Here is a 13,367-nt window from a genome sequence, read left to right on the forward strand (position 1 = left end):
TGAATAAACTGAGTGAACTTATTGTCCCATTACAGACCTAGCTAACAAGCTTGCTAGCTGACGGCTAACACTAGCATTAGTCAACTGACAAGCTAGCCAACGCTGCCTTTTTTTCCCTCTTTAAAATCTCGTTATTGAGCGATTATTATCATTAAAGTGTTATTTCTCAAATAATGTACCATCATGTGAAATGGCACAGCGTGGCTAGTGTGTTAGCCATTAGCTTGCCAACAACAACAGTTTGTCGACAACCCCTACAAGCAGTCCCTCCATCTTCTAGCCTTCTGCCTAGAGTTAATAGAAGCACTTTCTATTTAAAGTTTTTTTTTTTTTTTGACCCATCTTTATTTGGCAAAGCTGTGGGGCTCTTTCTGGCTATAATAAGAGGAGGTACAGAAGCACAGCTGCATCACTTACACGGTGTGGACAGGCTGTCTGGTGGTCGCAGGTCGTGGGGTCTGGACCTTGGTGGTGTCGATGGCCTGCCTTTCTGAGGGCCTTCTCCGTGGTTGGTCTTTCTGAAAAGGGTTGCTGCCGGGTTGAACACGCCTCAGGGTGCCTCTGTCATGGATGTACACCTGCTCTGGAGCCACCTCCTCGCAGCGGGGCCCCTGGAAGCCTGAGCGACACACACAGGTATGTGGCCGGCTGCAGGAGCCACGGTTCTGGCAGGGGGGCTTGCAGTCAGCTGAAGAGAGAGCACAGATGGAGATCAAGTTTTCAGCAGGTCATGTTAGAGCATGTGCCCCCCTTGTATAAGGGAGCAACAGCAGGAATGGCTTTCCTGCTACTGCTCGTTCATGGCCTCCCCTGATCTCAACACTGGGGCTCACTTTAAATTGATTCAATCAAGGGGCCATTAGTTTCACTTCTCAACCTTTTTTGTCCTTTTCATTCAGCAGAGAGCCTGGAGGGGCTGTCATGTTCAATTTCTCTTGAGTCTTTAACTGCCCTGTTTAGTCTAAATGTATATGATCACTTACATTAAATCCTTATCCAATTTATCACTAAAGTACAGCCTGTATGCTTCAGGTTCATGGCTCAGTTTAGTGCTGCCAGCCTTTCTATACAGAGTGATTTCCTAAAAATACCTTTCGTCACTGATCTAGAATCCAGTGTGTGCTTTCACTGTAACACAGGCAGCTTAAAAAGGTTATAAAAGTAAGAGGTCATAAAAAAATGAGCGAATGGGAAAAACTGGTTACTAAAGGCCAACTGCAAATAGCTGACACTTCATCAAACAAAACGCCTGTAGAGCTGTATCTTTTATTTGAAAAACAAACTGAATCTGAAGGGGCTTACTGTACTTTCAAGATGAATGTGCGCATAATATTTATCAATAGTCTGCAAATACACACTATTGAGGTCATTTCATGGTCATGGAAAAATAATCTGTGTCACTCTACCAGCCCACCCCGCCCCCTCCGATCACACTCCAGATACTTGAAGCGCTGAAAGACCTGTGGCACGCAATTTAAAGTAAACAAGCTCTCGATCTTGTGACACACATGTATGTGGTAGACGGCAATTGAGGATTTATGACATTGTCCTCAAACAGTAAATCAGGCCACTGGTCTGTGGTGGCTAAAGCAAACAGCGGCACTCTGTCAACAGGGCTATGGAATGCTATTGACACAGATGCTGTGGACACTGACAGATCGCAGGCAGGAACGCTGCCACGGCTCTTGGCAGAGAGGAGCGCTGGCAGTCCAAAAGGGCCCCACTGGGTGCGAACAGCGCTCTACCTGCTGCACGCTTCCTGTTATTGCAATACTGCTCAGACTCTGAGGATACTTTTAACATTTCTTTAAGTCTTCAGTGAAAGCACAGTGGGCCCCAAAATTGCTTAAAACTGAACTTAAAGAAAGAAACATGACAAGGCTTTGAAACAACCGTCGCGTCAGGCTTTTATTTCCATAGACATATTCCCACACAGAGAGCCAAATTAAGCACTGTAATTTGGGTTTCTCAGATCATGATACATGTTAATTGAAAGACCACTGTATTACGTATCATCAGTCTGCGGTATGATGAGAAAAACTAACAAATTGAGGATTAAGTATCAGACAATCACCACTCTCTTCTGCTTTATGGTGAAGCAAATTTTATTTAGACCAACTAATTCACTCGTGCATTTCACTTTAACTACTCTGAGGAAAATGTAGACCCTTTTTTGATGAAGCATACACATTTAGAGAAATGTGGTTGTGGATTTGTGTAACTTGGTACGTGATCCGAATTTTCCATCATGGGATAAAACAGGAATTGCCTGAGCTCTGTTTGGCAATAATTTAAATACATCATCTAACTAAAGTACAGGCTGGCTGGGTGCCATCGCCTTGTCCAGAGTCTGTTTAACCTCAAGTTTGAGGATAAAGTGGTGGATCAAATAGGCCACAGATTCCAGTGACATTATGCTGCTGGGGGAGAACTTGGTAATGTGTGAAACTGCATTCTTCAAATAAACTGTCTGAATTGAAATGAGAAACAGCGCGGGGCAGAAAAAAATAACCCAATAAATGTCGGTTCATGGTTGGCTTCCGATGGGATATGCGTTCAGACGAGTGACGTGTGACCTGTTTTCAGCTACGAGGCTCAGAACTGACACCAGACAAACACGTCGCCCGCGCTGACAATAGAGTGGACAGGTCAGTGACTCTGGGCCTGACATGTGCCCCACATGAAGCCTCTTGCGTGGCTGTGGAATACAGTGTCACTGCCCCTCTGTGTTGTCTCTGGGCCCTGCCTCTGGGCTGTTGAGCACATTGTCGCAGTAATTGCTGTCGTACAGATTTGTCTTGCACATCATTAAAACTAATTGCCTCACATTCCACCCATTTCACAAATATGTGCAGCAATTATTACTTTGCGAGAGTAATAATAAAATGAGAATCCATCCGAAATAAAAGAGGAGAAATGGCAAACATTCCTGGCATTGCCACTTCAGCCTTAATTATGACTGAGACAGCCTGGCCAAGTTTGGGAGATTGTGTCCAAATCCAGTCATCTGAAAAGAGGAGACTATTAGACTGTTGTTGGCAGCTCTGAAACAAACATGCTGATCCAGACGAATCAGTAATAAAACACATTATTAATATGGAAACAACGTTTTCTTTGGGCTTAGCTGAAATACCTTCAACTTCATATATAAAGTGAGTCAGATGTCTGCAAACCCCCTCAAACTTGATACTCATGGAGGTCTTCACTGCCTGAGTAGCATCTCTAAAATAATGCCTGACAGCTATAGTGAATACATATTTACATATGTGTAAATAGTGTTTTCTTTTCCTATAATGTAAGTTATTTCTACTGTCAAAGTTCTTGGTTGGTCTTGGTCTTGGTTTTTAGGCAACCACAAGGGGAATCTGTACATATATTAAAAGCAACCTGGGGGTCATTACTGAGGTAAGTATTGTTTGTAATTTCCCTAGTGGGTTACTGTTACCTGTTACAAGCTTAGGTTTGCATGTGTGTGTATATCCAAGGAAAATTACCATTCTTGACCCCCCCCCCCCTCCTCTGGACTCTCATTTCCAACTTAGCGCTCGTTTCCAGTCCATTACAATCCACCAGAGATTCTTCTTTCCCTCTCTCTGACTCAAAGTAATACAACCCATCAAATCTTTATAGTCCTTTCATTCAGCAAAGGGCAATTTGAAACCAATATCTGAGATAACTCAAACATGTAGAGAAATCTCCTCACTTTACATAGGTCAACAGTGCTACCAGAGGAAACCAAACATTTCTGAAAATAATATTGATAATGAAAGCATAATCGCAATGCTCTTGGGAAGGACTATTCTACAGGCTGAGCGTCATTATGAGATTTAGAGGCTGGGAGCTGCTCCGGAGATTAGAATTTAGTAGAGTATGACAAAAGGCTTGACTGAGGGCCTTTTCAAACCCTGTAAAGGGAGACAGGAAGCTAGGGAATAAGAATGAAAGGTAAAATGGCATTAGAAATGATGGTCGGAGCAACTTATCTCTGATTGGCTGGTTGCAGTGTGGCCATCTCTGAATATTCTCTAGAAGATAGTAGCTGTTTTCATACTGGAGGCAGAACGTGTGCACTGTCACAGACATTTTTAAAACTCCTGTGACTGAATGCGTGGTCTGGTAAACCTCCTGTGATGACAGCAGGAGCCCCTCTGTAGGAGTCGCCACAGAACCTAACACATCTCATGAAATAGGTCAAGTGTTCAAGATTGTGGGAGGCAGAGGGGAGAGACAAGCTTAAAAATTTGGACTCACTATCCACTGAAGAAGTAAGAATTGGTCTATTGAGCAGTTAATACAATTGCCTCTCAATGCTAATCATTTCAAGTGAGTGTTAATCTCTTTACAACATGTGATTTCCACATGGTTGCCAGAGCAAGTGCTATCATTTCAGGCTTGCCAAACGCTAACTTTGCTGTCTACAACCAAACTGCTGTTACTGTAACTCTGCATGGTTTCATTAAAAGCTCAGAATCAAACTTCTCTATTGTTCTAATCAGAAGCAGAGGGAAGGGAGCTTGACACTGTTTGACAGATCCTTTATTTTTTCTTTGTGGTAAAACTTACAAGTAATATTTCACCAAATTAAGGTGCCTCTGTCATAGATGCGCATTTTACAATCACAGTGTGGGTTTTTCGGTCCAATACAGTAGTTGCAGCGTTTATTCTCCTAACCCACCTCAGCTCTGTGGGGGGATTTTGTTAACCTACATCTGACCCATGACACTGTGTACATTACTTTTAGCCATGCCATATCATGCCTCCACCGCACTCCTCAAACTCCCACATTCAGCTTCTAATGAGCCACATGCTGGGGCGCTCTGTGGAGGATATCTGGATCTGGGGGCGTGCGCCCGCAACTTGTAAAGCTGACTCTGTGAGACGTGGTGTTCACCAAAAACCCACAAACCCCATCATCCTGAGGGATCACATCCCAACAACTTCCATATGGTCTTTAAGCAGGAGGGTGCTATGATATATGGTTGGCTACGGGCTGCCCTAACAACACTGTGGCCTCAGTGAGCGTGTGTGTGACTGAAGGAGAGGGCTGCTTGTTGTTAATGTTGCTCTGCAAGTCAATAAAGCCCAGTCTTGCTTTTCTGGGCTCTGTGTGGAGAGATCTGCAGGAGCTGGTGTACTTTTTTGCATCATGACGCTGTAAAAAAAAAAAGAGAAGCAAATAAGCGTTCTTGAAGAATGCGTTTACTTCTCTCTTCATTATTTCCATATTATGAACAGCTCACGAACAAAGACGTTCAAATAAACAAAAAAGAAATTATACAGGAAGATGTCTAAGTCCAGACGCTGAGTACTACCTCATTTCACCACGCTTTCGTCTATGGTAGCAATTAGAAAAACATGTGGCACAGGAGGCCAGAACAAGACCCAATTGCAACCTACAAACAGACACACCAGCTGGAGTGGAGAAAGCTGCACTCCTGGTTTGGGGAGACAAACTGAGAGCGAGCTGTCCAGCGTCTATGTTAATGATGGGCTTTGGGACGATGGGGTGTGTATTGATTACAGGATCTGTCTAATGGGCCATAACTCTCTACAGGGCTGCCAAGGGAGTGTTTTGCCCCTGAACTGTGAACTGTGCAACCCCCACAAATCCACACACACGACATATAAAGCCGTGGAGGGCTCTGTGGCTGTCTGTCTCTCAGTAATTTCAACCCTGGCTCAATGGCGTCACGAGAAACACCAGCATCTTAAAAACCTCCTGCTGTTCTTGTAAAACAGAGGACGCTGCACAGGAGGCTTGGTTCTCATTGGCATGGGTTTCATTTGTTTAAAAAAAAAAAAAAAACCTTTGGGAAAATAAAGTTGATTTCTTTTTCATTTTTTTTGTAATTCAAATGACTAACTGCTGCAGAATAATTGTACATGTATGATTTACTCTTGCTCATCATAACATTTATTTTCATCAAATAAAAAATGAGAAGTAAACTCTCAGGTCTGCTGCTGGCTAGAAGATGTTGTGCACAGGATATTGACTCATATTTACAGTAACTCTGCTGAAGAGCTAATGCATTTAGCAGTGGCATTCAGCAGTAAAGTCCCGGTGACTCGGAGGATCATGGTGTACACTGTATCATGTGCTTGGCTGTGACTCATGACCTAGCCGCATATACTATCCTATTAAGTGTATATGCCATGACAAACCTCTTTAGCTAGAGTACTGTCATGGTGCGACTGATGTGTAACTACCTTTAAGCCAACTTCTTGAAGTTCAGCATGAGTTTTTGTCTGAATGCAGAGAACAAATTTTACTGTAACAGCGGGTCCGTTATATTTGAATATTCTGCTGTGTGTCACAAAAAGCAAAGTGAAACGGCTTGTATCTATTAGGTGAAGATGGTGAACCTGCATTTTTGGATACCGTTTTGGAGGTCAGAAAACGTTAACACGTGTATGTCCTTGATACTTTCCCAGCTGCTTCACACATGTTGAATCAAAAGAAGAGCATCTAATGTGTTTCACACACCAGATCAGGTTTAAATCTATAGAACAACTGTTTTTATACTACTGGGAGTGCAAAATTATTTAACTGATTAATTCACATAAAACCTACATTGTGATGGCTTTGACATCCATGAAAATCTCATTTCCTCTTCTGGACTTTAAATGAGCCTCCACTAAATCCAACCAACCAGTGTTATGTGCACAAATCAAGGCAACCATGAAAATGTTGAACAGCTAAGTCGAGACTTTAACTTGACTTACATGGCTCCCATTGTGCTCACGCTGCAGGGATTTAATTCTGCTCAAACTACACTGGAGACATGATGGAATAAGAGAAAGGGGCTTCATTCTATATCTTTTGTTTAGAAGGAGAGGAATGGTTATCTTGTGATGGCAGAGGTAAGCAAGAGAGAGAGACTTTCAGCCTGAGGAGTTATTTTAGCGTTGGGATGGGGCCCTGAGCGGCACAGCAGGCCAAAGAAAGCTGGAAGGCAATCAAAAAGAAACTCCTCTCTACCGCATTTCACTCTGTCAATTACCAACTGCTTAAGAGACTGAAAACAACTTTATTCCTCCACGTGAGTGATGCACCTTTCATCTGCACTCCCTCAGACAGCAACGGGTTTAAATCAAGGGCCACGTGTGTGCTCTTTTTTTGAGGGGTTCATGCTCTCAGTATTGGCTATTCTTGCCACATGCTGCCATATGTTGCACATTCTTTTGTCAAAGCATTATGATGTATCGTGTGGTGAAATAGATTCCACTGCAGAATCATAAGCCTGCACTTTATGGAGCACTACGAGCTCAGGTAAAATGTAAAGCTAGTTCCTGTCTGTGCTGCAGGGACTCTTTTCCCAGTCTTTAACTGCTCTGAAGTTTTTGATATTGTCCCACACCTTCACTCTATATCTGGTTAACCACGCCATTGATTATGGCTGAACAATTAATTGAAATATTTTTAAAATCACAATTTGGCCAAATGCAATAATCAAGGAAGCTGAATTGGGCCACGCTTGCCAGCAAAAATAACATTATCACCAATCATATTTTTTTTTTCAGCGCAAATAAAAAGGCAACATTTACCATTCCCACTAAAATTGTACGTTATCCGAACATCTGTCAAAATACTCACAATAAGATTTTTTTTGGACATAGGCTACTGTAGTTCCACCATGCCATTCATCCAGTTACTAAAACAGCCACGTTAGCTGGAAAAGCCAGGGCAACACAACATAACTCTGATGCATAGTCCCAGATGTACGCCAACACCTAGCGCTCCTTTTTTAGCCACGCTAGCAGGAAAATGTTTGTCCACCGCTTTGGTCAAGAATGAAGTATCACAACAGCTACTGAATACATTGCTATGACATGTTGTGCAGACATTTGTTGTCCCCAGGGGGTGAATCCTAAAAACATGTCTGCTAGCACCGTCATGAGGTTGACATTTTGGATTTTTAGTGACATAAGTATTAGAGGCATTTCCATGAAATTTGGCAGATACCTTCCTGTCTCCCTCAGGATGAAATGGAATGACTTTGGTGATCTCTTAACTTTTCCTCTATTGCCACCATCTGGTCAAATTTTCAATTTGCCACATACTTTATGAGCAAATAAATAACTAATGACATTCCCTCCAGCTTCAGCTGTGCTTGGTGCTTGATGCTAAATGGTGACCATTACCATGCTAACAAGCTAAACTAAGATGGTGAACATAGTGTAAATGTTATACCTGCAAGTCATCAGCTTAACATGCCGATGACTTGTCACTGTGAGCGCGTTAGCATGCTGACATTAGCATTTACCTCACAGAACCGCTATGTCCACAATAATTACAGCCTCAAAGAGCTGCTTGCATGGCTGTAGACTCTTAATCTTGTAAAACTAGTAGGTCTAGCTACACTACTTCCACCTCACCAAAGAGCTCATTTAGCTCAGACTAACAGTGTGTGTCCTGCCTGGTAGCCCATCCAAGACCCCATATACAGCCAGGTTTGAGTGAAAGCCACATTCAAAAGGGCAAAGATAAGAATGAAGCGTCTGCCAGAAGATACAAGGGGAAGGAGATGCACTTTAAATCTCCAGTTGAAAGTTCTTACTATAAAGTTTTTTTCCAAGAAATGTTGTAAACCAAAACTTAAAAACTGTAATTACACTGATACACAATATCTAATTGAGGGTTACTGTATTTATCATAAAACATACCAACAATTCATACCTTTATCCTAATTCAACAGCTAAGTAACTTACTATTTTGTAAATACATTTCCGTGGCCATTCCCTACACAAACTAGAGTGATGGTACAAATTTTATGAACCAATATGCTGTTTTCTCTTTTTGGAAATTACTGTTTATGCAGGTGTACAGCGTTCCCATGGCTTTCTATTGCTGGAATATTTTATGAATGATGTGTTGTTAATGTATTGGTGAGGCATTGTTTTAAATTGGTGTGAGATTCCATGAAAAACATTACAAAATTTTATCTGGAAATTTGACAGTGGCCATCTGGAGTGTTAGGAAGATTTAATCAGTTTTTGTGTGAGGACGGTGTTGACAGTTACAGTAATGAAGCTGACAGACAGGCTTGTCTTCTAACTGAGGCAGCGGGACGGCTGCTGGGCTGTGACTGGGCGAGGCTGCAATATGGCCTCCCTCTGCTCTTCATCTAAGCAACAATACTTTTGATGAACAGATGTGAATCTCAACACAGCAGGGAATACTATAAGTGCCGACCCAGAAACACGATGCTCCATTCATCTCAGTGAAAGCTTCGATCCTGCTTGCAAGTAAACAGATGGAAATAAAGCCAAGCTCACACCTGGCCTCACTTAACCAGCCAACCACAACAAAGATACACACCTTTGCTTCTTGGCTACCATTCATTAAATCAGCATTGGTTAGGTAAAACCTGAGTCATAAAAAGACATGAAGTTTTACCTTTAATCACAGCAGTTCACTTGGCTAAAGAAGAAATAAACATGAACCAGTAGTGGAAATGCAATGCTCTTAATGGATCAAAGCTTTCTATCTCACAACAATGGCTTTTTTCTGCACCAGAATTTGCTTTAATACACAAACAGGTCTGCTAACCATCCGTCCTGAATTCGAAAACAGAGACAGTCAGCACTAAGCCTGCCAGGACATGGACAGGGCTCAGTCTTCAGATAGACTCTACCCAGCAGACCCAGTGAGACCCAGACGTAGACCTTTTTATAAACACATTTCTAAAGACATGTAGGCGCACTCCCGGGACAACTAGTGATCCAATTCCTGTCATATATTTGCTCTGACTTCAACCCAATTGAACAAGGAGGTATTGTTAGGAAGCCATAACTCTAGACACCCAATCCAGCCTCGCGGGTGAAGCCTGCAGCTGACACTTTTAATATTAGACATTACTTCAATCCCTTCAGCGAGAATTTCCTAAACGCAGCTCAGCCATGATATGTTTTTACTTATGCTCCCAGCCGACAGGTTTGTTCCTTTTCTTTCCCCCACTGTGAACATGTTTTCTCATGCTGCCATCTCCTAATAAAGCAGCCAGGATCTCAGGCAGGGACAGAATAAAGATAGCCTGAGCCTGTTTTCCTCCACGGAGGTCTTCTACGTGGGGGCTTCCAGTCCCAGCTCAAGTCTGGGGCCTTTGTGTTGGCACCTTGCCTGCCATGGGACTTCACTCAGCTGATGATAGCATAGCCTCCAGTCAGACCTGGGTGAGGGCCAAGCTGTAAGAGGGTCCAGATGGTTGGACAGACCCCTGGCCTGCTCAGATTCACCGCCTTGTTTAACATAGGCATGTTAGACTGGACCTGTTACTTTCTGGCAGATTTTAAGTATTTACTCTTTTAATTTGGGTAACTGCAGCTCCATGTTAGATGTAATTTACACCTTGGTAACTGTGCCTTTAGCTGGGACTTGAGAAAAATAGATGGAGGCTTTGCACTGGGCAGGAGGAAAGGAGATCTAATTAGGAGGCTGCTGGGACCAGTCAGCTTGTTGTGTAATCGACTGGCTGAAATGTGTATGAGCTGTGTGTGCATATGTGTGTGTGTGTGTGAGCGTGTGTGTGTTAAGAAAAAACACGGAAGTAAACAAGAAGTAAACAAGTATAGCTGCTGGCTGCATAGCTTGATAGATAGCTCTATAGCTATCTATAGATAGATAGATAGATAGATAGATGACAGACAGAGCTTGAGTCCCAATGTTAGTCAAGAAATGTTGCTTGTGAGTTTTACTTCACTTGTAAAATTTAAAGATAACTTTCTCTTAAAAAAAACAACCCAATTCTAACCTGTTATTTCTGTCTGTAGCAAACAATGGTGTTCATAAATTTGAAACTGACGCATGACATGCAATGAGTAAAACTGGTGTAGGCACGTCTATTTTAAGCCCAACCTCAATCAAGAACTGATCTAAAAAAAATATGAGACTTTTGCTGTGACAGTCTTCATACAAGTTAAACACAGACGTATCAACATTATGATGAAAAGTAGCAATTTCAACCCGTCTCTGTCAATATTGCATTTCGAAAAGTGGCCAATTATTCATCCACAGCCAATGCTCTCCGCTCCACTTTTAATTATCTGGCTCTTGGGGTATCCAATACTGCTGTGGTCAAATAAAAGAAGCAGCAGTTCCACCCATAATTAAGGGCTTGTGTCAAAAAGACAGCCAAGTGCTAAGTGCTTGTAATTTCCACGCAAGGATCTTACATGAAGAGAAAAGGCAAACACCGCATGATGAACATGACCATGGGGGCAATAACACCCTAGGAAAAATTTCATAGAGCAATTTTACTTGACAGGACAGTCATTAGTAGCCTTTTACTGGATTATTTCTCAGTCTGTGTCCATATGTCTGTAAAGCTTCTCTGTCTGCTAAGTTTCCTAGCTCCAAAAGCTCTGTTACACAGTACATAAGGCTTGTCAGTGTGCTTGTGTGCCGTTTCCAGACTTGTATGACCTTGGTTGGAAAGCAATAAAATTGTTATCTTCAGTAGCTAAATGAAAGAGTGTCCATGCAAGTTACATTTATTTAAAATTTACGTAGGACAATAAAGTTTTTTTCCTTACGTTTTATGCAGCGATTGGTTCCTGGTGCCAAAACCCAGCCCGAGCAGCACTGCTGACCTCCACAGACATTTGGCCTGAACAGAGGAAGAGATACATAGAAACCATTATGAAGTTAGACACTGACAGCAATGTGTCAAGCATACATTAATATATAGAGCAATAAAAGTGAGTGTGGAAGGCCTCAGACCCTTGCATGTCAAAGAGATCTGACTGCAAAGACTGTTATAGTTTCAGATCATTCTGATGTGGCTGGCCCATTGATATGATCACCTGTGAGATTACACTATAATTGCATTTCATTTGATAAAATTTCAGGGCAAGTCACGAAACTCTATCTGAGTGTGGATCCACAAGTCTTCATTCTGTTATGCGAGAGTCCAGAGTGAAAACAAATACAGAGTTATCTGAGCCTTGAAGGGATTAGACACACGGGACATGAAAAGCACCCTGCATCTCCTATAAATCACTGAGCAAATGAGAGATGACAAGTTTTAAACAGTTATAACTGGATTCTTTGCACTCTTTAATCCTCACTTGCAGCGCAGGCCAATTTTTGCAGCAAGATAGATGAAAAGGCACCAGACCGCAAGAGCAACTTCAGGGCAACAGTCAAGGTGCTGGCAAGGATCTGTGCCCCGTCATCTTTTCACAAGATATTACAGTAAGTGGATGTCTGACTCATAGTGATTTGTGGAGATAACGGGGATTGACTCACTGACCTCAGTCAGAGTGCACTCATTAGATACTCCGAGCGTTACTGAGGCGTCACAGGGATAACATGCAGTTGTTTGGGCCCTCTGGCAGGCTTAGCTTTGTCATAAATCAAACAGAACCATTCCAAAGACATCAGTCATCACATTTAAATTCCATCATGAGATATATGTATGTCTGTAATGAAATACTTACAACGTAATTAGGATCATGCCTCTGGTTAAAATATAGCAACACCTTGTTCACACCTTGTTATATTTTTATTTAAACCCAAACACAAGGAGGTGGAGTCTTATTTCACCACTGAGCTGATCTGGATCAGTCAAATGTCTGACAGGTGCACTGAAAACAGAAGGGGAGTCACACTGAGTCAACTTGAATGTAAAGGAGGGTTAAGTGAACCCAGCACTGCCAGTGCCGCGGGGTACAGTAAATGAGTAAGCTGAGTGGGAATTCCAAGAGGAAATGTGTCATGAAAGCACTTTCTCTAACAAGCAGCAGATGATTCATCCGAAGCTAATGAATCAAAGTGTTAAAATAACCAAGCGGACTATTATAAGGTAATGTTCCCGTAGATTTATGTAATGCTACCTTTATGCTTCTTTAAAACTCAAAGGGCCCTATTCATTTAACACTGAAATGTGTTTTGTTGGCAATGTCAGGCAAGGCATTTGCCCTGTGCTGCAATAAAGCATGTTGGATCTAATACTACAGGCAGCTATTTTCTTTATGCATTGCTTTAAATAGACAGCACCTCAATTCAACCATGCATCGCTGCAGCTGTCTGAGTGACGGATACATTTAGAAATGTTGTTTTTAGTGTGTAATGGATCAGGGCCTGCTGGTGGTACATGGTATAACACATTTATTCCATGGACATGCAGGTATAAGTAGCAGACAAGATCCCTGTCCAGCCTTCCTCTTGAGTGTGAAGTGGTGAGTGTTAGTTTTCAAGGTCCTGCACCACAAAGCTCCTCTTCAAGCACAAAAGTATCAATAGCATGCAGGTGGGTGAGGGAGCAGGAACTGAAACATATAGGCCATTAGTCACGTTCCTGTTAATTAGGCTGGACTCAGTTGAGTTAACATTAGGCTATATGTGTGCCTACAGATGGCAAACCAAT

General features: G+C 42.2%; 1 protein-coding gene across 1 annotated transcript in view; it reads right to left on the minus strand.

Annotated features, from left to right (window-relative positions):
- The window catches only part of LOC139632850 (latent-transforming growth factor beta-binding protein 2-like), an 82,985-nt gene that overhangs the window by 67,477 nt on the left and 2,141 nt on the right, over window positions 1-13,367 (minus strand). The window contains exons 2-3 of the mRNA XM_071498088.1: window positions 11,533-11,606; window positions 418-688 (exon numbers count right to left, since the gene is read on the minus strand). Of these exons, the coding sequence (XP_071354189.1) occupies window positions 418-688; window positions 11,533-11,606 (345 nt within the window). The remainder of the gene's footprint in view (window positions 1-417; window positions 689-11,532; window positions 11,607-13,367) is intronic.

The sequence above is a fragment of the Trachinotus anak genome, unplaced genomic scaffold (genome assembly GCF_046630095.1).
Source record: "Trachinotus anak isolate AG129_WGS33_773 ecotype Australia unplaced genomic scaffold, CSIRO_AGI_Tana_v1 ptg000015l, whole genome shotgun sequence".
Taxonomy (NCBI): Eukaryota; Metazoa; Chordata; class Actinopteri; order Carangiformes; family Carangidae; genus Trachinotus; species Trachinotus anak.